General features: G+C 40.6%; 1 protein-coding gene across 8 annotated transcripts in view; it reads left to right on the top strand.

Annotated features, from left to right (window-relative positions):
- The window catches only part of LOC125881108 (E3 ubiquitin-protein ligase TRIM11-like), a 33,943-nt gene extending 13,742 nt beyond the window's left edge, over nucleotides 1-20,201 (top strand). For 6 of the 8 annotated variants that reach the window (XM_049564117.1, XM_049564114.1, XM_049564112.1 and 3 more), the window contains 8 exons: nucleotides 3,459-3,799; nucleotides 6,267-6,350; nucleotides 6,441-6,662; nucleotides 6,741-6,763; nucleotides 7,453-7,571; nucleotides 11,079-11,126; nucleotides 11,317-11,453; nucleotides 18,526-20,201. In XM_049564117.1, the coding sequence (XP_049420074.1) occupies nucleotides 3,459-3,799; nucleotides 6,267-6,350; nucleotides 6,441-6,662; nucleotides 6,741-6,763; nucleotides 7,453-7,571; nucleotides 11,079-11,126; nucleotides 11,317-11,453; nucleotides 18,526-18,909 (1,358 nt within the window). In that variant the 3' untranslated portion in view covers nucleotides 18,910-20,201. Of the gene's footprint in view, nucleotides 1-2,809; nucleotides 3,138-3,458; nucleotides 3,800-6,266; nucleotides 6,351-6,440; nucleotides 6,663-6,740; nucleotides 6,764-7,452; nucleotides 7,572-11,078; nucleotides 11,127-11,316; nucleotides 11,454-18,525 lie in introns of all 8 variants that reach the window. The other 2 variants (XM_049564118.1, XM_049564110.1) reach the window with 2 other exon arrangements.
- The last annotated feature ends 30 nt before the right edge of the window (nucleotides 20,202-20,231 follow it).

The following is a 20,231-nucleotide window of genomic DNA, read 5'->3' as shown; positions in this document are numbered from 1 at the left end:
TAAACGAATGTAATCTCAACAGTGACCGCGCCAGCCAGTGGGACTGCAGCTGAACCGCCTCCAATGTTTTTTCATTCATTCATTCATTCATTCAATCGCAAGTTCAATGTGTGTGTGTGTGTGTGTGTGTGTGTGTGTCAGAGAGGAGGAGTATCGATACATTTTTTTTATTAAATGTGTAATATAGCCAACAATATTAAAGATCAAAAATTAATCTAATTTATTATTGCAGAATGTATTTAGCAAAGCCACTTTACACTGGAGACATGGCGCAGCAGCAGCACAGCAGCAAAAAAACAAACAAAAAAAACAAAAAAAACCAAATACAAAGTAAAGTACAAAATAAATACAAAGGCCTAATTAACTGACATGAGACATTGGAGAGGTTGTCAGTCCTATCTGTAATATTTTTTTATTGTATCATAACTTCTCGGAAATCAGGCCTACTCAAAAATGCATTTTTGTGTACTTCTGAGCACACGCAGAGCATAAACAATTAAGTTACATAACAATCTGGCAGACGTTGCTGCGCTTGGAGAGGCACTGTAATCCTGGCGGTCCTAGTGATACAGCGTTCCTTTGTGAGACAGTCAGGTTTCTTTGCTGTAGCTCATTTAAGTGTTTATTGGCCTCATCTACCAACACCTCTAATTCCATAGGGTCGAATTTCACTTTGCACTTTCTCTCCAAACTCACCAAGCTGCAAACCATAAAACATGCAAAACCCTCATTTAAATAGGGTGTCTCCAACACGATTGCACCTGTTGTCATTTGCGCAAGCACTCTTAGTAAATCACCCACAAACCGTGGTTCAGCCCCACACGCAAAATTCTAGATTGCACAGGCAAATTAGTACAAACTGGGATCTTAGTAGATCCAGCCCTATAAGCGCTGAGTGCTTCACATGAAAACAGACAAAATGGACATAAAATAACTGATTCATAAAGTCATAAAACTAAAAATCATATAATAAAGTAAGATTTAAAAGAGTTGAAGCAGCGTGTAGTGTAAATAGAAAGAGTTTCAGACCTGTGTCAGGAAGTCAGAGCAAGTTCAAGGCTAAAGTGAACAGATATGTTTTTAGCTTTCTTTTAAAAATATTTAGCGAGCTAGCTTCCCTGATTTCTGTGTGATCCATAGCTTTGGGGTGTAAGTGACAAAGGCTGCATCCCTGATCTTCTTCCGGCTGACATGCAGAAATGGTTGCAAGACGGAGTCGAACCTGCAACCGTTGCAGTGAGGCACCGGCCCTGCACATGGGGTGCCGGCACCACCCACCATGCCACAGACGCCCCGTTCGTCACCTTGTTAATGTGGGACTTGAAGAGACGGAATCCTTGTTGCCAAGAAAGCGCAAAAAGGGAATCAAAAAGGCAACGTGACCGGCGAATTCAAAAAACGAGGGTCAACATCGGGGTAGCCTTTCCCAGGTGGAGAGAGGTAATGCAATCACAGGCCAGCGCTGCGCTACTAACAGCTGTTAGACAAGACGTGATTGGTTTGTTTCGATTTACACCCGCCCCAACAGTCCCATGTTGTAAACACAGCCAGCATGATGAGGATGGGGTTTGTCAACTCTCATCGTGTGTGTCGGTGTAGGAGCCTTAATGAATACTCCATGAAGTATCGGATGACATGGTTTCATCAGTGTTATCGTAGCTTTTTGGTACACAGCGGCTACTATTGTTGCAATACGTGTTTGTAACGGTGAGGCACTAGAGTGCGCTATCCGTTTGAATGCAATATAGAATTTCAGCGTTAGATGGGAGAAATTCCTACACACTGTGGCTTTAAAGATATTATTGCTCATCCATTTCTTACCAAAAGACAGCTAGTAATGGAGTTTATGGCTGAAGCATCACTTGGTTCAGCAGAGATGTACAATTGTGTGTCATCCGTGTAACTATGGAAACAATGTTTTCTCTAATGATGTCACCACGTGGCAGCATGTACAATATGATAATAATGGACCGAGGTAGCTGCCTTGTGTACCCCAAAACAGAGGTCATGTTTCTCAGACACATGATTTTGGAATGGTGCCCAACGGGGTGATTTAATGTTAATTAAGTCACATTATATAATATAATTAACAAAGACTATTACTTATTTCTGACAGTTATTTTGATACTTTAATTGGAGATCTGTTACAAGGCCCGTGGTAAGGATTTGATCCTTACAAGACCAACCAACTTGACGAGGATGTCATGGTCAATTGTGTCAAATGCTGCTCTGAGGTCTGAGAGGACGAGAACTGAAATCTTATTTTGATCAGAATTTAGTCTGAGGTTGCTGATTGTTTTAGTAAGAGCAGTTTCAGTGCTGTGGTGTGTTCTAAAGCCTGATTAAAATTCCTCCAGGATGCTATTTTTTTAAAGAAATCAATTCATTTGCACTGAAACTATGTTTTCAAGTATCTTACTAATGAATGGAAGGTTGGCTATTGGCCTGTAGCTGGGCAGTGCATTTCCACCTAGGTTGGGTTTCTTTAGTATGGGTTTTACAACAGCTGTGTTGAAGGAATCTGGGAGGATGCCTGTTTGAAGAGATGTATTTAGTATTCAGGACTTGACTTGAAACACTGTCGAACACCAGCTTAAAAATGCTCTAGGTACTGGGTTGATACAAGAGGTGGAGGAGTTACACTGACTGACAGCCTTTTGTTGGGATGGTTTGAATCCTTATGTTTTGTCTCTAGTCAGACAGGTATCTAAAGACTTCTGCTGTAAAGGCAAAACTGACCCCTAAAACTTAAAACTCATTATTCTATGTAATTTGTTCTAACTAACTTCTTTTCTATTGTCTTTGACAGTCAGTTCACAGCTGTAGAGAAGTTCGCAGACTAATTGTTTGACATCCATTGAAGTTCAAAATGACCACACCTGTGCCAATTGAGAAAGTCCTGAAAGACCACCTGGACGAGCTGACTGAAGAAGAGATAAAGAGATTTCAGTGGTTCTTGACAAAGAATGTGAGAGAAGGATGCAAATCCATTCTGCAGTCCCAGCTGCAGAACGTGACCAGAGAGGGAACTGTGGATAAAATGGTGCAGGTTTATGGGAGAGACGGTGCTGTGGAGACCACAGTGGACATTCTCACAAGGATGAATCATAATGACCTTGTAGTGAGGTTAACTCAAGGTAATATGTCTTCGTATGGCTTGGTAAGCCATGTAGGGTCAGCTTTATATATATATATACATACATACATATATACATGTTCATGGATAATAAATATGTAGAGAACACGTGTTTATGCATCTATACTGTAAGTTTATTGTGTAGCTGTGACCATTTCTAATGAGGCGTCACTCTGTAACTGTTGCTCTGAGCTTCATGTGAAGCAGAAAGAGAATTAATGTTTCAGTATTTCAGTGTTTCATGTTCAGTATGATAAGTATAGTTCCCTTTGAGGAACCTGTGACTGTATATTTCTTAATAATGTATTTATTTGATTTACAGCCATAACGGAGGCAAACATGGAACAGCAGTCGAATGAGCCATCTACCTCCACTGTGAGCGAAATGCAGAGAGATGCAGATTGGACTCCGGAGCTGTCTTGTCCAGTTTGTCGTGATATTTTCACGGAGCCTGTGATGCTTCAGTGTGGCCACAGCTTCTGTAAGACCTGCGTGCACAAACACTGGAAGGGGGAACTCTATCGGAAATGCCCATATTGTCAGCAAGTTATAGACCTTGAACCTCAGATTAATTACACTCTGAAGAGTTTGAGTGAAAACTACAGAAGGAGAGGTCAGTCTGATCCCTCAGGAGGACACAGCAGTGACTCAGCGTCTTATCAGGTGAGGTCACTCACATGTTCATGTAGGCTATGTGACTTTTGTAATTGTAAAGCAGCAACCAACAATGTAACAAGATGAAAAAGAGGACTAATTTAGGGGCCGTACACATGCTGCATCTTTAACCGCCTGGAAAATGTGAGGTCAGATGCTGTGAGCTACTCTTGTGCCTTTTTTGTGCCAGCTTTCAAGAGTGTGGCAGCAGGTTACGTCTGAGGTTGCTAAGCAACCCCAACAAGCATAGTATAGCCTATTTACCAAAAACCCTGAGTGCAGAGCTGATCTTCTTCTAGACGCTGTTTATAAGTGTGTAGACCTATCGTCTGTGGGACAGATGTAAAGCTCTGGATAGCCCTGCACTAACATGATCGACGTTTCCGTATTTATCAGACTGAATATTTACAGAAGAAGGGAAAGATAACTGTCGGCTGTGATTGGTTGTTCCTCCTCACATGACATGCAGTGCGCGCTGCTGTGTTCCAGAAGTTGAACTTTGGCTGAATCTAAATGTCCGGACTTCACCACACTTGCGGACTCGCAGACTTTGCGGGCGAGTTCATGGGAAGTCCGAGATTGCTGAGGGCTCCAAATCCACAATTCAGCCAGTCCACAAGGGGCCTCAAGTGGACCTCTTGGAGACTTCCAGAGAGCCCACTTGGGGTGCAGACTTCAGCAGACTTAAAGGATAACTTCGGTATTTTTCAACCTGGGCCCTATTTCCCCATGTGTATGTGTGCGTATGATTCATATGTACAACTCGTTCTAAAATTGGTTCAGTATTGAGGGAGGCGGGTGCAGCCGGGAGCCGCGAAACGAGCTAAAACGGTAACGGGGGCAAATGCATCCCGTATAAGTTTGCGCATTAAAAGTGCTTTTTTTCCGCCACTTACCGGTTCAGATCACCAGTGCTATCTCTGTAAATAGCATACTAACTTAGCCTTTCCCTTACCTCTGGGCTGTGTGACGTCACAAGCTTTGCTCCACTGTGTCTGTAGCTCTCTCTACTGCTGGGACAGCCGTTTTCTTGAGGAAGAGGTGATTCGGGATTGGATGTCTTCTCTTCTTCGGCTGGCAGTAGTCATCTTGGGAGAAGTGAGCACTGCAGACCCGATGGTCTGCAAGGCGCAGTGTCTGGACAGGAGTGTTAGCATCCATTTGTAGCACAACTAGCCACAACTTCAGCATCTCACCATCCGACAAAGGCAGCCTGTGAAAGCTGTACGGGGTGTTGTGTGACATCAAAGGCCCGTTTATTTGAGCATTCCAAAAATACAGATCCAATACAGATGTGACGTTGGGGGTTTTTCAACTGTGTGGGCCTGAAATAATATTCAACCACATCATGATACAGAAATATGTTTAAGTACAGGCTGTAGAGGGACTGAAAATACATTATATTATTGCAACCTATCAGGCTGTGCAGTGAAATAGGCTAAAAAATGGATGAAAAACAACAAAAGACTGTCTTCTAAAGTAAGTAATGCCTGGAACCTGTTATGCAGAGACATATTACTACATTTTTGTTTAGCCCTTGCAGGCTTTACGTGATGACAGTAAATACGTCATACTACGTACAACTGAAGTCTGCTAGGGCTCAGTCTGCAAGTCCAGAGGGTGGACAGCCCAAATGTCCACCCTCTGGACTTGCAGACTGAGTCACGTCGGTATTGCAATGAATTGTGGGTTATTAAATCAGTGAAGTCTGCTAAAGTCTGCACCCAAGTGGACTCTCTGGAAGTCTGCAGAAAGTCTGTTTAAGGGCCCCTTGTGGACTGGATTAATTGTAGCATTGAACAGCCCTCAGCACTTCCAGACTTCCCAGGAACGCGCCTGCAAATTCTGCGAGTCTGCAAGTGCGGTGAACTGTGGACATTTGAATTCAGCCTTTATCTCAGAGTGCAGCCGTCCCGCCCTTAAAAAAATGGACATTCGGGGACGTGTGCGTGCCGCGACGTCGTTGCGACGCTATGGCAGGTGCTGTCTGGCCAACCGGCAGGTGCCAGTCAGCCGCAAAAAGATTTTGTGCAGCCATGTTACAAACTGAAGCAATCATATAACACTGTGAAAGGTGACTTTAGTGTCGGTCACTGACATTGTAATCACTGACTTGGCGGTGGTATTTGACGACTTTGGAATGAGGACAGGCTGGTTAAACACGGCTCCCTTTTACTCCAATTCATCAAGAATTTTCTCTGTTTTGGATTCTTCGTTCACTGTGGAGGCATGCAAGAAAAATTAAGTTTCCCTCACAAATTCAATGTAACACAGGCTGAGAAACTGATATGAATATTATAATATTTGGGGGTGAAGTGTTCCTTTAAGTGCTGTGCACAGACATTTATATTCAGCATTAGTTATTCTTGGGTTTGACAAAGAAAACAATATCTAGTTTTGATAGCTGGAAGAACTTTTGGAGTTGTTGTATTGAGTTTTTCTTCTTTATAAATTCAAGTGAATGTTTTTATTTCAGACTCCTTCCAGGACCATCAGACAGAAGCAGGAAGCTTTTGAAAAGGTCAAACAATTTTGTGATTCATCCATCAAGCACATTCAGGTTTGTCAGCAGCATCTTTTAAATTTATCTGGAAAATCTTTATCACATTAAGAAGTGTAGAGACTGAACAGTTCCTACTGTGACCCACAGAGTCAGAGACGCACCACAGAGCAGAAGATGAGGGACGACTTTGAGAAGCTTCGTCATTTTCTCAAGACGGAAGAAGAAACCAGAATAGCAGCATTAGAAAAAGAAGAGACTCAGAAGATTCGTATGATGCAGAAGATCACAGAGATCAGCAGAGACACATTCTCACTCTCTGACACTGTGAAAGAAATGGAAGACTTGGGGGCTGATGACTCATTCATACAGGTAGTTATTAAAACTCAGGAAAGGTTGAATTCATACAAAGTAATCTAAAGACTGATGCATTTCTTGTTTTATTTGCAGAACTTTAAGACTGAAATGGAAAGGTGAGCATTATTATTTTGGGTCCTAAAACAATTCTTACATGTCTATATTGAAAGAGTATTTGGTCAGTATAATGAGTCCTCCTGTCCAATGAAGAGATCCATCCTCCGACAACTACAAACAAACAAAAACTACAGCCAGCAGCTGGTTAGCTTAACTTAGCATGAAGACTTGGGGAAGCATCTAGCCGGGCTCTATGTCATTTCTTTAATTTGCACATAAGAGCCAGTGTGCAGAATTTAGGGGGATATATTGGCAGAAATGGAATATAATAGAAAACTTATATTTTCTTTAGTTTCTAATCACCTAAAAATAAGAATTGTAGTGTTGTCATTTCCTTAGAATGAGGCATTTATATCTTCATAAGGAAGGGGTCCTCACCATGTTGCACTGCCATGTGTCTACAGTGGCCCAGAACAGAGCAACCAAATGTTGGGTCTCGATAGGGCCATTCGTGTTTTGTGTCAGCCACCACAGTTAGAAGCTCCTCCATGATGAGCAGCGTCGTAAAAACGCCAGTTTTTTAAAAACATGAAACTGCTTTATTCAGTGTTTTTACCCGTTTTAATTCTTCATTTGTTTGATTTGGAGAGGAGACCTCTATGGATACAAGGAATGATTATAGCGACTCAACAAACTTTACAAAAAAAAAAGAAAGAACATATCCCTTTATCTCTTGAATTTGCTCCAGAGCCCAGAAGGCACTGCCAGATCCACAGCTACTCCCACAGCCACTGATAGATGAGCCCAAACATGTGGAAAACCTTCAGTTCAAAGTTTGGAGGAGGATGTTGACCATCATAAATCACAGTAAGTTGGGGGCACATAAGCTCCGAATTACACAGTAAATTCCCCAGTGTAAAATAGCTGTGTTAGAGTTCATTGACTTTTTCAGAGTTAGTACAACAACAGCTTGAATAAGATGACCCCCAGGGTTTGCGTTAATCTGCATAGATAAAACAGGTGTTATTAAAATTACTCTGTAAAGCCCCGCCCACTTCCACTCCTCTTCTGATAATGATGAATGTACCGCAAATGCCACTCACTGGCTGTTAACATTAATGCAAGAACCTGGTGACCTTGCTAATGGGGGAAAAAATAAGTTTAGATCAAATGAATTTAGTTTAGATCAAAGAAACCACGCACTGAACTTAAGATTATTTTTCTCTAATATTTTCTACGTTTTTTTTATAATACCATACCTAATTTTTGGGTGGGTGGAGCACATCAAGTGACATCTACATGAATGCCAGGACTAAAGGTTTCCCAGCAGAACATTGCACTGTTACAAGATGATTAATGTTATTTACTTCACCTGTCAGTGGTTTAAATGTTTTGGTTGATCGGTGTATATTCATGTCTATCATGTCTCATCTGATTAATGCTAACGTTATCCTTATGTTACGCCACAGACTCGTAAAAGTACATAGGTTAGTTAATGTTAATGTCTGTGAGACAGGTCAATGAATGGTCAATGTCTACAAGTTACTTAGGTCACTTCCTTCCATTACGAATAAACTTTTCTATTTACGTTTTCGTCACTCCATTAGTGTCTCTCTCTTAGAATTCTTTGTCTCTGAATTTGCACCTTAAGAGGGGGCCGGGGCTTGACCTTAGTGGGGTGACTTTTGTTTTTTTTGTAACGACCACTGATACAGTAAAACAGCGAAAACTGCATTAGTGGGGAGTCTGCTAATCTTAAATAGACTAGTTAATGTTAGCTTGACTAATTAATAGGGGTGTAACGATCCATCAATCTGGATCGATATATCGATTTAATGATCAACGATCCAATCACATCGATGCAAAGTGAAAACATCGATCCATATCGTCATCTTTAGCATAGGCTTTTATTTTTAAAGTCTGTGTCACTGTCAAACAGCAGCAGGCAGATGGCAAGCAGCCAGGAGAAAGACGATGGGGATAACGTTATTTCCTCTTCAGAGAAAATCTTGTTGTTAATCCACTTGTTATGGCTGTTTGGAGAAGTTTCCTTTCAGGGGTTTCAGCAAGATATTCCTGAAGTTTTATGAAAAAGATGATGGTTTGGGTTAAAATGAAAAGATTTCTTCCAGAAAGGTCTCTCTGTCAGAAAGCCCTGAAGGTTAACTTATCCCATTTGCTGTTTTATTTGTGTTGGTGAAGTCAGTTTAAAGTGAACTTTACTGTACTTATTATTTATGTGTTGTTTTGGTGTTTTATGGCCAAAAGTAATAAAAGAGAGGGATGGCAGCTGAACAATGATGTTGTAACCAGTTCACCAGGCCATAAATGTTTTGTTTAAAATTGTTTTAGCTTGTCCAGCAGCAAACTCCTGTCAGGTATAACTCAGGGTATGATGTTAGGTAGTGTTATTTAGTGAGCTGTGTGCAGCTGAGCAAGAGCATGTATGTCCTTATAGTTGTGAAGTCAGCAGTGCAGTGTGTGCACAGGGCAGACTGTTTGACGCTGAAATGCTGCAACTCCTCGAAACCCTAGCCAAGTCCCCACATTGCTTGCTGCTGTAGTGGATTAGCGCCACAGGTAGGCATGTTTCAATTCACTTAAGGCTGGGCAACCTTTACGCTGTTCTCATTTAAGTGACAAGCTGCTCCTCCCAAGTTTTGCTCAGCTATTTATGTAGCAGTGCAGTGTGTTTATCGTGTAGGCTGTTTGTTGGTGAATTGATGTTACAGCTCGAGCCAGGTTCCCATGCCTTGCACGCAGGTGAGTGGGGTTAACTTTGGCTCTGGTTTACCTGAGTTTTTTTTCCAACGTGGGTAAACCCGATAAAACTATATTGTAGACTCCTTTCCCACTGCCAGTAGATCAGGGCTGTGCACACTGCAGCAGACAGTATCCCTTACTGTGTTTTGGGTATTTTTTGGTGTGCTCAAAGCAAGGTAGGGAGGACAAGTTGAGTGGTCTGCGGTGAGGCCGAGCTCACAGCCTGTCAGTCAAAGTGACCACGCCTTTAGTTATGCAGAACTTTAAGTCTTAATAACATTTAAACGGGATTGTTATTAAAAAAAAATTCACCCCCCGTACATTTGTCATGAATGATGAAATAAGCCATAGGGACCAAAACCACTTTTTGCACCACTGTGTAACCATGTTTATTTTAGCTGTAAAGTTGGGCATTTTGACATGGGAGTCTATGGGAATTTGCTCTGTTTTGCAGCCAGCCCCCAGAGGCCAGTCCATGAATTGCAGTTTTCAGCATTTCCGCATTAGCGTCAGTCGTACGCCCTGGAGGTTGCCATCTGGTTCAATGTCATGAACAGGTTAGGTTAGTAAACAATAGCGATGAGCCCAGAGGCCAGTGAAAATATTATGGTGGTTACTCCTTTTTATACATCTCTAACTTACTAAGTCTATCTCAAACTCGGTGTCAACTAATTTGAAACTATTTTTTGAGAGCAGTTTAGGCGGAGGCATAAGGTATTTTGTGGTGACTTGTCCATTGCATTAAAAAGCCAGATGTTGGGGTGTCGGTGGCTTATTCACATGCTGGAATTTGTCATTTACGTGACAACACCTGAACGCAACACAGGCTCGCTCCGCTGTGTGTACAGTGTCGTGCTACGCTGCTGTGCGAGCAGCGTCTTTGACTGTGCTCAGTCTGTTGATGGTCATTAACACACTGTCCATAACAATAACTATGTCAGGTCAGGTCGGTGTCCCCCTGATATGATGTAGGGGAAACACTGAATCAAGCAAGAAGACTAATGATACCACTTATGTATTATATTGTAATCGCAATCACAAATCGTGATATTGTTCACTCAAGTCGCAATCGCACATTTTTATCAAATTGTGCAGCACTAATTCTTAATTATCGTAATAATGAACAAATTAGATTTTTTTTTAACCTATGAGAAACTGTGCTGATACTCTCTGCAAGGAGAATGCTGCTTGAAGCAAAACTTGGGGATGTTCAAAAATTTGTTAGAATAACAGCCAAGTCTGACAAAGTTTTTGGCTGCAGATAAGAAATAGACACTGAGGTTTGCACAAAGAGTCTAAGAGTCAAAGTTCTAATACTATCATTTTAGTCATTTACAATTGGGAACGCATAGTGGAATACCTGGAAAATTATGGGAAATTTCCTCAGTGTTTTGGAATTGAACATTTTTCTTATATACATTTTGTCTTCTATGCTCCCCTCCCTAACAACACCCTTTACATTTGGATGTATTGCTTAAATAATTGACATACTACAAAAAGTCATTAAAAGGTAATAATCCAGATTGAGTAAATTTCAGTGAGCAGGTGAATGTGAAATTATTAGATATCCAATGACTGTAATGTTTACACAAGCTTTTGTGTCTGTAACAGAAGGTGAAGTTGTTGACAGTTCGGGGACTGAGTCTGATGACGATGAAGGTATAGTAAAGAATCCTAACCACCAAATATGACAAAGGCTTGTTTCAGTTAAAGTTGTAATATATTGTATGTGACAGATAAGTGAGTTCCTCTGTGTCACATGGGGCTTATGTTGTTCATTTCATAAGGGACAGGTTTGAGGGAACTGTGAATAATTTTTTTTTTTTTTTTCTCCTGCTTCTCCAATCAGGGTCAGAATTTGACTGCCTGTACTCTCCTGAGCCTTGCCTAACATCATCCTCTGATTCATCAGACTCGGAGGATTCAGTCATCATTCCAGATAGCCCTCCCACAAAACGACACAGGCCAAATCCAGATGCTGAGCAAGTAAGAGTTGACACATAAACACTAAAACTTTATCGTGACACATTGAAATCTGTTCTTAAATCAGTTCTTTTCAAAGATAAAGATGTGGTTTAGAGGCATTGGGGAAGTCATGATTTAAATTCATTTAGAGCTTTTAAAGGCTGTGGAAATTTGGCTTTAAATTTTAAGCATTCACAAAAATGTGGGCGGAAAAAAGCTTCACAGCTATTAAGAAGGAAATAAATCCACTTGTACGACCATACAATAAACAAAGGAAGGTGCAATTCCATTAAAAGTCCAAAGCATCGGGCCAAAGTCTGTTTGTTACTGTCTATGGTATCCACTAGAGGGGCTGTTTCCTCCAAAAACCTACTAACTCTTTCTCACAAGATGCCCATGTGTCTGTGGGACAAGTGCTGGTACCCCACCTCACAACTAGGGATGAGCATGAGTACTCGAGTACTCGTTTTGAACGTCAGTATTCGTTACACATATTGAGATTCGAGTACTCGCATTTCATTGGACGGGGCGCAGTCACGTGCGCAGCCGCATACAACACAGACGCAGGTAAGCCCCGTCACTTGACCCCAAAATGGCGGCGGCGAAGAAGTTGAAGTGTGACGTTTGTAAGTATTTTGAAAAGATCGACGAAACAACCGTGGAGTGTAAGCTGTGTAATATCAAACTAGCTTATCACAGAACAACCAGTTCTATGCTCAACCATTTGCGCATCAAGCACAAAGAGAAGACCACAGAGATGGACAGTAGGCAGCCTCCTATCACCGGTTTTGTTAGCAGTGCTAGCAAACGCCGCTGCGATGCTGCAAGAGCGGAGAAGACAACCCAGCTTCTAACAAAGATGCTCACTACAGATATGCTCCCGTTAAGCTTCGTTGAGGGTGAGTGTACTGTTTAATAGGCTAAATAAAGCCTGGCTGTTCAATAAACAAGCTTGAAATTGCACTTGAGTTCTGTTGTTGGCCTAAATGTGACCCTATTCTAATGCTGTTTTTTTGGTTTTGTTTGTTTTGCAAGTACTCGAGTACTCGTCAATAATGTAATGAGAGTACTCGAATATGGAAATTACTTAGAACATTCAAACAGTGCTGCCAAACAGCGTCAGAGCTCATTACCATAAAGTTAAACAAAATAATAATAATAATAATAATGCATTTTATTTATCAGCGCCTTTCAAGACACTCAAGATCACTGTACATAGAGCATAAATAAATAAAAAACAACACAGCAGCAATTATAAAACATTAAAAAAGTTAGCAATGACAATGACATTTAGCAGTGATGGGCTTGTTTAAACAGATATGTTTTGAGGTTGGATTTGAAAGTGTCCAGGGATTGAATATTTCAAATATCAGGTGGGAGGGAGTTCCAGAGGCGGGGTGAAGAGCAGCTGAAGGCTCTGGACCCCATGGTGGTCAGGTGGGCTGGAGGAACAGTGAGGCTGATTGAGGAGGAGGAGGATCTGAGAGTCCTGCTGGGTGTGTGGGTGTGGAGGACGTCAGTGAGATATGAAGGAGCAGGGTTATGGATGGCCTTGAATGTGAGCAGTAGGGTTTTGAATTGGACGCGGCATTGTATGGGAAGCCAGTGGAGTTGATGGAGGACAGGAGTGATGTGCTGGAGGATGGTGTTCTGGTGATGATCCGAAGTTGGCTGATATTGCGAAGATGGAAATATGCAGTCGGGGTGACGTTATTGATATGTGTTTGGAATGATAGAGTACTGTCCAGGATGAGAGGTTGATTGGTGGAGAGATAGAGCTGGGTGTCATCTCCATAGCAATGAAACTGTATATTGTGTTTTCGAAAAATATGGCCAAGGGGGAGGAGACAGATAATGAAGAGGAGGGGGCCAAGGACATAGCCCTGGGGAACACCGGAGGAGAGGTGAGATGGCTGGGACATGAAGGATTTACAGTTACAGTAATCAGTTATAGTAATCAGTAACTGTGGAGGAAGAGAGTCCGGTGGGCGGAGGGTGTTGGTGACCAGTGAGAACAGTGCCTGATTGTTCCCATCGCCAGCACTGATTAATTCAGCATAGTATTGTGATTTTGCTGTGGAGAGAGAGTCCTTGTAAAACAGAATATGGCTGTGGTACATTTGCTTGTGAATAGTGAGACAAGTTTTCCTGTAGAGCTGTTCCAGTTGGTGTCCTGTGGCTTTGAGTTGGCGTAGATGGGGTGACAACCAGGGGGCAGAGTGGGTGAAGGATACAGTCCAGGTTTTTAATGGAGCAACTGAGTCCAGCAGAGTGTGAAGACTAATATTATAATGAGAGATCAGTTCATCAGTTGAGGCAGAGGAGTTGATGTTGGGGAGAATTTCCAAACCTGATGTGAGGGCTGTTAGATTAATAGATTAATGTTTTTGATATTGCGATATGAGATGACCTGTAGCGGTTTAGTTTTGGACAGTGTTAGGTTCGTGGTGAATGAAATTAAGATATGGTCAGAAATGGGGAGATCATTTCCAGAGCAGTTGAAAGGAGTGACACCAGAGCAGCAAACCAAGTCCAAGATATGTCCTTTTGAGTGTATTGGGAGATTAATGCACTGTTGTAATCCAAAACTGTCCAGGCATGAAGTGAAATCTTAGTAAGAGGGTGGTTGATGTTGTCCACATGTATATTAATATCTCGCAGCAGAATTATATTGGGGGAAAAGGAACAGATGTGAGTGAGGAAGGTAGAAAATTTATAAATGAAGTCCTTGTTGGGTTTAGGTGGGCGGTAAACAGTGGCTACTGTAGTTGGTGTTGGACCACGTATTTGTAAAATCACTGTTTCGAAAGAAGCATACACAGGGACGGAGAGAGGCGAGATTTTCCACAGTAGATTATCGTAAGACCTCCTTCTCTGCTGGTGTGACGTGGTTGACAGGTGTAAACAAACCCATGTGGAGTGGACTTGCTCAGTTGGGAAAAGTCATTGGTTTGTTGCCACATCTCTGTTAGACAGAGAAAGTCAAACTTACGGTTGAGGAAGAGGTCCCGAAGGAGTTATCCTTCGCCCATGAGAGAGCAGATGTTGAATAGTCCAAAGTTGACATCGCTACGTTCGGTGGCGGTGCTAACATTAGCCAACCTGGCCAAGTTGGCTAATACACTGCAGTCCACAGTCCGACGTGAGTTCCTCGGTGGACGTCGGGTTGAAAGTAACTAACTACATTTACTCAAGTACTGTACTCCAGTACAATTTTCATGTACTTGTACTTGAGTATTTCTATTTAATCCAGTCAATCAAGCTCAAAAAAAGGCCCAACTTAGGAGAACTTGCAATAGTCATGTTTCATAGTTTTTATTGGTCCTAATACCCTCCTGTATCACATCCTGTATCCAAGTTTTAACTTTTCAGCACAACACAGTCTGGGTAAAATGGGCTTAATACTGGAGGGTCTATATACATCTATCCAACATATGTGATGTTCTTTTCTCAAGTTTTGGGGGTCAACCTTTCCAATAAAACACATTTTGAGACAGTATTTCAATGCCTTATATCTGTATTTGGGGCACTACTACCCCAAAACCCAACCTGTATCTCTGTAAACACAACTATAATAAATGATATAAACAACACACAATCCCCCCACAGTCCCCACTTCAAAAATAGCATTTTAAGTCTTGTGTGTGATTTATCCTGGCTTCATATGAGCAGAGTCGCTAGGCTAATTTATACAATGTAAAATGCCATAGACTTGTGCTAATAACGTTAGCATGTTGTATTTGTTTGGAAAACATGTTCAGTATAAGGCAGTTGTTTTGTCAGCGAACCTTGTGAGTTATAATGGAGCCAAATTATGTAACGTCACCTTTGTTAAATGTTGCTGTTGTCCCTGGTTTCATATGAGAAGTGTAAAGGTTCACTGGCCGCTAAGCTAATTTATACAGTGTAAAATGCCATAGGCTTGTGCTAATAATGTTAGCATGTTGTATTTGTGGGGAAAATGTGTCCAGATAAAGACAAGTGCTTGTCTGTGAATGCTGCGAGTTATAGTGAAGCTGATTTCAATTCAATTCAATTTTATTTATAAAGCCCAATATCACAAATCACAATTTGCCTCACAGGGCTTTACAGCATACAACATCCCTCTGTCCTTTGGACCCTCACAGCGGATAAGGAAAAACTCCCCAAAAAACCCTTTAACAGGGGAAAAAACAGTAGAAACCTCAGGAAGAGCAACTGAGGAGGGATCCCTCTTCCAGGACAGACGTGCAATAGATGTCGTACAGAACAGATCAGCATAATAAATTAACAGTAATCCATATGACACAATGAGACAGAGAGAGACAGACGGTAATGACAGTAGCTTACAACAACATTAATGAAAGTAATAATATTATAATTATAGTTCTGGTTACTGTGGTACAATATGTTGAAAGTATATATTAATATCTGATAGTTTGTGACAATAATCATATGTGTATAATAACAGTAGAAGTATGACTAATGATAACAGCAGCAGGAAGCATCAGGCAGGACCAAGCCTGAGCTAGCCCTAACTATAAGCTTTATCAAAGAGGAAAGTCTTAAGTCTAGTCTTAAATGTGGAGACGGTGTCTGCCTCCCGGACCGCAACAGGAAGATGATTCCACAGGAGAGGAGCCTGATAGCTGAAGGCTCTGGCTCCTGATCTACTTTTGGAGACTTTAGGGACCATGAGTAACCCTGCGTTCTCAGAGCGCAGTGTTCTGGTGGGATAATATGACACTATGAGCTCTCTAAGATATGACGGAGCTTGACTATTTAGAGCTTTATAAGTTAACAGTAGGATTTTAAATTCAGTTCTGGATTTTACAGGGAGCCAGTGCAGAGAAGCTACAACAGGAGAAATGTGTTCTCGCCTCTTAGTTCCTGTTAGTACACGTGCTGCTGCATTCTGAATTAGCTGGAGTTTTTAAAGACTTAATAGAGCTACCTGATAATAGAGAGTTACAGTAATCCAGCCTTGAGGTAACAAAAGCGTGGACCAATTTTTCTGCATCTTTTCGGGTCAGGGTAGGCCTAATTTTCGCAATATTACACAGATGAAAAAATGCAGTCTGTGAGGTTTGTTTTAAATGAGAATTAAAAGACAAATCTTGATCAAATATCACTCCGAGGTTTCTTACGGTAGTGCTAGAGGCCAGAGCAATGCCATCTAGAGAAACTATGTCATCAGATAAAGAGTCTCTGAGTTGTTTGGGGCCAAGTACAATAACTTCAGTTTTGTCTGAATTTAACATCAGGAAATTGGTGCTAATCCAGGTTTTTATGTCTTGAAGGCATTTTTGAAGTTTAGTTAATTGATCAGTTTCTTCTGGCTTCATCGATGAATACAACTGAGAATCATCTGCATAACAATGGAAATTTACAGAGTGATTTCTAATGATGTTACCTAAAGGAAGCATATATAGAGTAAATAGGATTGGTCCGAGCACAGAACCTTGTGGAACTCCAAAACAAACTTTAGTACGTAAGGATGATTCATTATGAACGTCAACAAACTGAAAACAATCAGATAAATAAGATTTAAACCAGCTTAGTGCAGAACCTTTTAGGCCAATTAAGTGTTCCAGTCTCTGTAGCAGAATGTGATGGTCAATTGTGTCAAACGCCGCACTAAGATCTAATAAAACAAGTACAGAGACGAGTCCTTTGTCTGAAGCAATGAGAAGGTCATTTGTAATTTTAACTAGTGCTGTCTCAGTACTATGATGCACTCTAAATCCTGACTGAAATTCCTCAAATAAATTATTATCATGGAGAAAATCACACAGCTGGTCTGCGACTACTTTCTCAAGGATCTTTGACAGAAAGGGAAGATTAGATATTGGTCTATAGTTGGCTAACACCTCTGGATCCAGGGTGGGCTTTTTTTTTTTTTTAAAGATTATTTTTTGGGCTTTTTTGCCTTTATTGTACAGGACAGAGTGAAAGGGGGTGAGGGAGAGAGCGGGGGGTGATGTGCAGAAATGGTTGCAAGCTGGAGTTGAACCTGCGACCGCTGCAGTGAAGCATCGCCTCTGTACATGGGGCACTGGCACTATCCACTACGTTACTGATGCCCCAGGGTGGGCTTTTTTAGGAGAGGCTTAATTACAGCAACCTTAAAGGACTGTGGTACATAGCCTGTTAATAAGGATATATTGATCATGTCTAATGTGTAAGTGTTAACTAAAGGTAAGACTTCCTTAAGTAGCTTAGTTGGGATGGGGTTTAAGAGACACGTTGATGATTTAGATGAAGAAATCACTGTGGTCAAATAGAGAAATCAGGGAGAAGCAATCTAAATATATGTCATTTGTGTACTTGTGTTTGACATTGTCTCTATTAAGCCATATTTAATGTGTGTTTAATGTGTGTTTTGAATCAACTGCAGTTAGTTGATTCAACTTGAATCAACTAACTGCAGAGTGACACAGACACCACTGCACAAGTATAAATGCTCACAATTTAAAAAATAAATAAATCAAATTGTGATAATAATTTTTGCTATATGTACAGCTCTGCTTAGGATTCAAAAAAGGTCATTTTGATGTAAGGTACCCTCAAAGTGCACATATACATTCAGAACAGGTCATACAAGAGGATTGTATGTAAAAGAACATCCTTAAAAAACAATGTATAGACATAAATTATATGAAAATAGCAAGTTCAGAAGCAGAGATAAGCACTCCTTAGTGTGATGCTGTGATACAAAGGCCCTAAATTTTGACCTCTGAATTAACCTTGATCCACTAAGTATATTTTGGTATATTGTTAATATGTTTAATATGTTATTTGGGTGTCTCATAAAACCTTGGATCACATAAAACCTTGAATGACTGCTACTGGAACTTTCCCTGGGTCAAAACACAGATTGACTGGACTAATTTGATGCTACTTTATACCCTCACTACACCTTAGAGGCAAATATGGTACTTTTACTTCACTGTATTTATGTGGTAACTTTAGTTACTTTGCAGACTTCAATAAATGAAGTTTTATAACTAAGTCTGGAAACAAAGACCACGCCTCTATCACATCCTATTTCCGCACAAAATGTATTTAAGCACACCTGATCTGTATCTCTGACCTCTTCCTTCTCCCCCTACAGAAAGCAGCAACCACCAGGGGGCTTCATCCACATTCGAGCAGGCAAATGGAAGACTCACCCACTCTGTCTCAACTTCCCATACCACAACCCCAACCCTCAGCTTTTCATCCCACAACCCCCAACCCTCAGCTCTTCATCCCACAACCCCCAACCCTCAGCTTTTCATCCCACAACCGTCATCCCTTCATACCACAACCTCCAACCCTCAGCTCTTCATTCCACAACCCTCATCCCTTCATACCACAACCTCCAACCCTCATCCCTTCATACCACAACCTCCAACCCTCAGCTCTTCATTCCACAACCCTCATCCCTTCATACCACAAACCCCTAACCCTCGGCTCTCTATCCCACAACCCTCATCCCTTCATACTACAACCCTAAACCCTCAGCTCTCCATCCCGCAAACCCTCATCCCTTCATACCACAATCCTTCCATTTTGTAACCCTTTGACCCTCAATCTATCATATGCATAAACAATTTTGATCTGTATCTGTATTGGGGTGGTTTTTGTTAGTGAATTGATATAAAATATAAGGAACAAATAAAATATGATGTATGATTACAGATTTGGAATTGATTACAGATTTCAAATGAAGAATTGGCGAGAGTTGCAAGATGGTTTAAAATGAATAAGCTCTCATTAAATGTCAAAAAGTCCACTTTTATAATCTTTGTAGGTAGAGGTAAGAAATATCAGAGGCATCATGCTGGAGTTTCAATAGAGGGAAATAAAATTTCACAAGTCTCTTACATTCAATTCTTGGGGATCCAAGTGGATGAGAATTTGAATTGGAAAAAACATTAATTTCATTCATACAAAAATGGTTTATAAATGTATCTTGTTTACGGACCTTATATTATACCATGATTTATCCTTATTTAATTTATGGTAATATTGTTTGGGCGAACACTTACCCCTCCAACCTTCATAAACTTTACTTGCTGCAGAAGTGTTTTGTACGATTGGCAACTCTTTCTAACACAACAGATCCCTCTGCCCCTCTCTTCAAAAAACTGAATATCCTGCCTATGTACAACATCAATATTCATCAGGTATGTGTTTTATATATAAATACATGTTTTCACCCTGTTCTTTACCATCTTCTTTTAAAAAAAAATTTCATGTTAAATTCCCAATTTCATTCTTATACTACTAGACAGGTTGACTATCTTCATCTTCCTTTTTATAAAATTAAACACGGCCAGTTTTGCCTCAGATATCGTGGTGTGCAAATATGGAATGCTAAAAGACATATTGTTATGAGCTCATCATCTTTAAAAAATTTTAAAAGGAAATTGTCATTTCACCTAATTCATGAAGTTTAATTGTGTATGCCTAACTACACTGCATTTATGTATGTTGTATATACCCTTTTTGCCCTTTTTTGTCAATTCTATTTGGTTTTTGTGATCTCAAATAGTTTTTCAATTAGATATTTGTGTAGATATTTGCTTTTGATGTTTTAATTGTCTTTTTTTGTATAGTCTGTTCTGTTCTCTTTTCTTCTCTTTTTCCTTTCTTTTCTTTTTCTTTTCTTTTTTGTATTGTAAATTGTTGGTTTCTTTGAGTTTTGAGAAAGGTGAGGTCCCTCGTATAAGCCTGTTGGCTTCTTGACCTCTCCTGACACATTTATTTTTATCCTGTAATTTGGTTTTCTTTTAAATCTCTTATGTGTGCAAAATAAATAAATAAATAAAATTT

This window comes from Epinephelus fuscoguttatus, linkage group LG20, assembly GCF_011397635.1.
Source record: "Epinephelus fuscoguttatus linkage group LG20, E.fuscoguttatus.final_Chr_v1".
In the NCBI taxonomy this organism is placed as follows: domain Eukaryota; kingdom Metazoa; phylum Chordata; class Actinopteri; order Perciformes; family Serranidae; genus Epinephelus; species Epinephelus fuscoguttatus.
The sequence above is the reverse complement of the archived record's forward strand: the minus strand, read 5'-3'. Positions and strand labels throughout refer to the sequence as shown.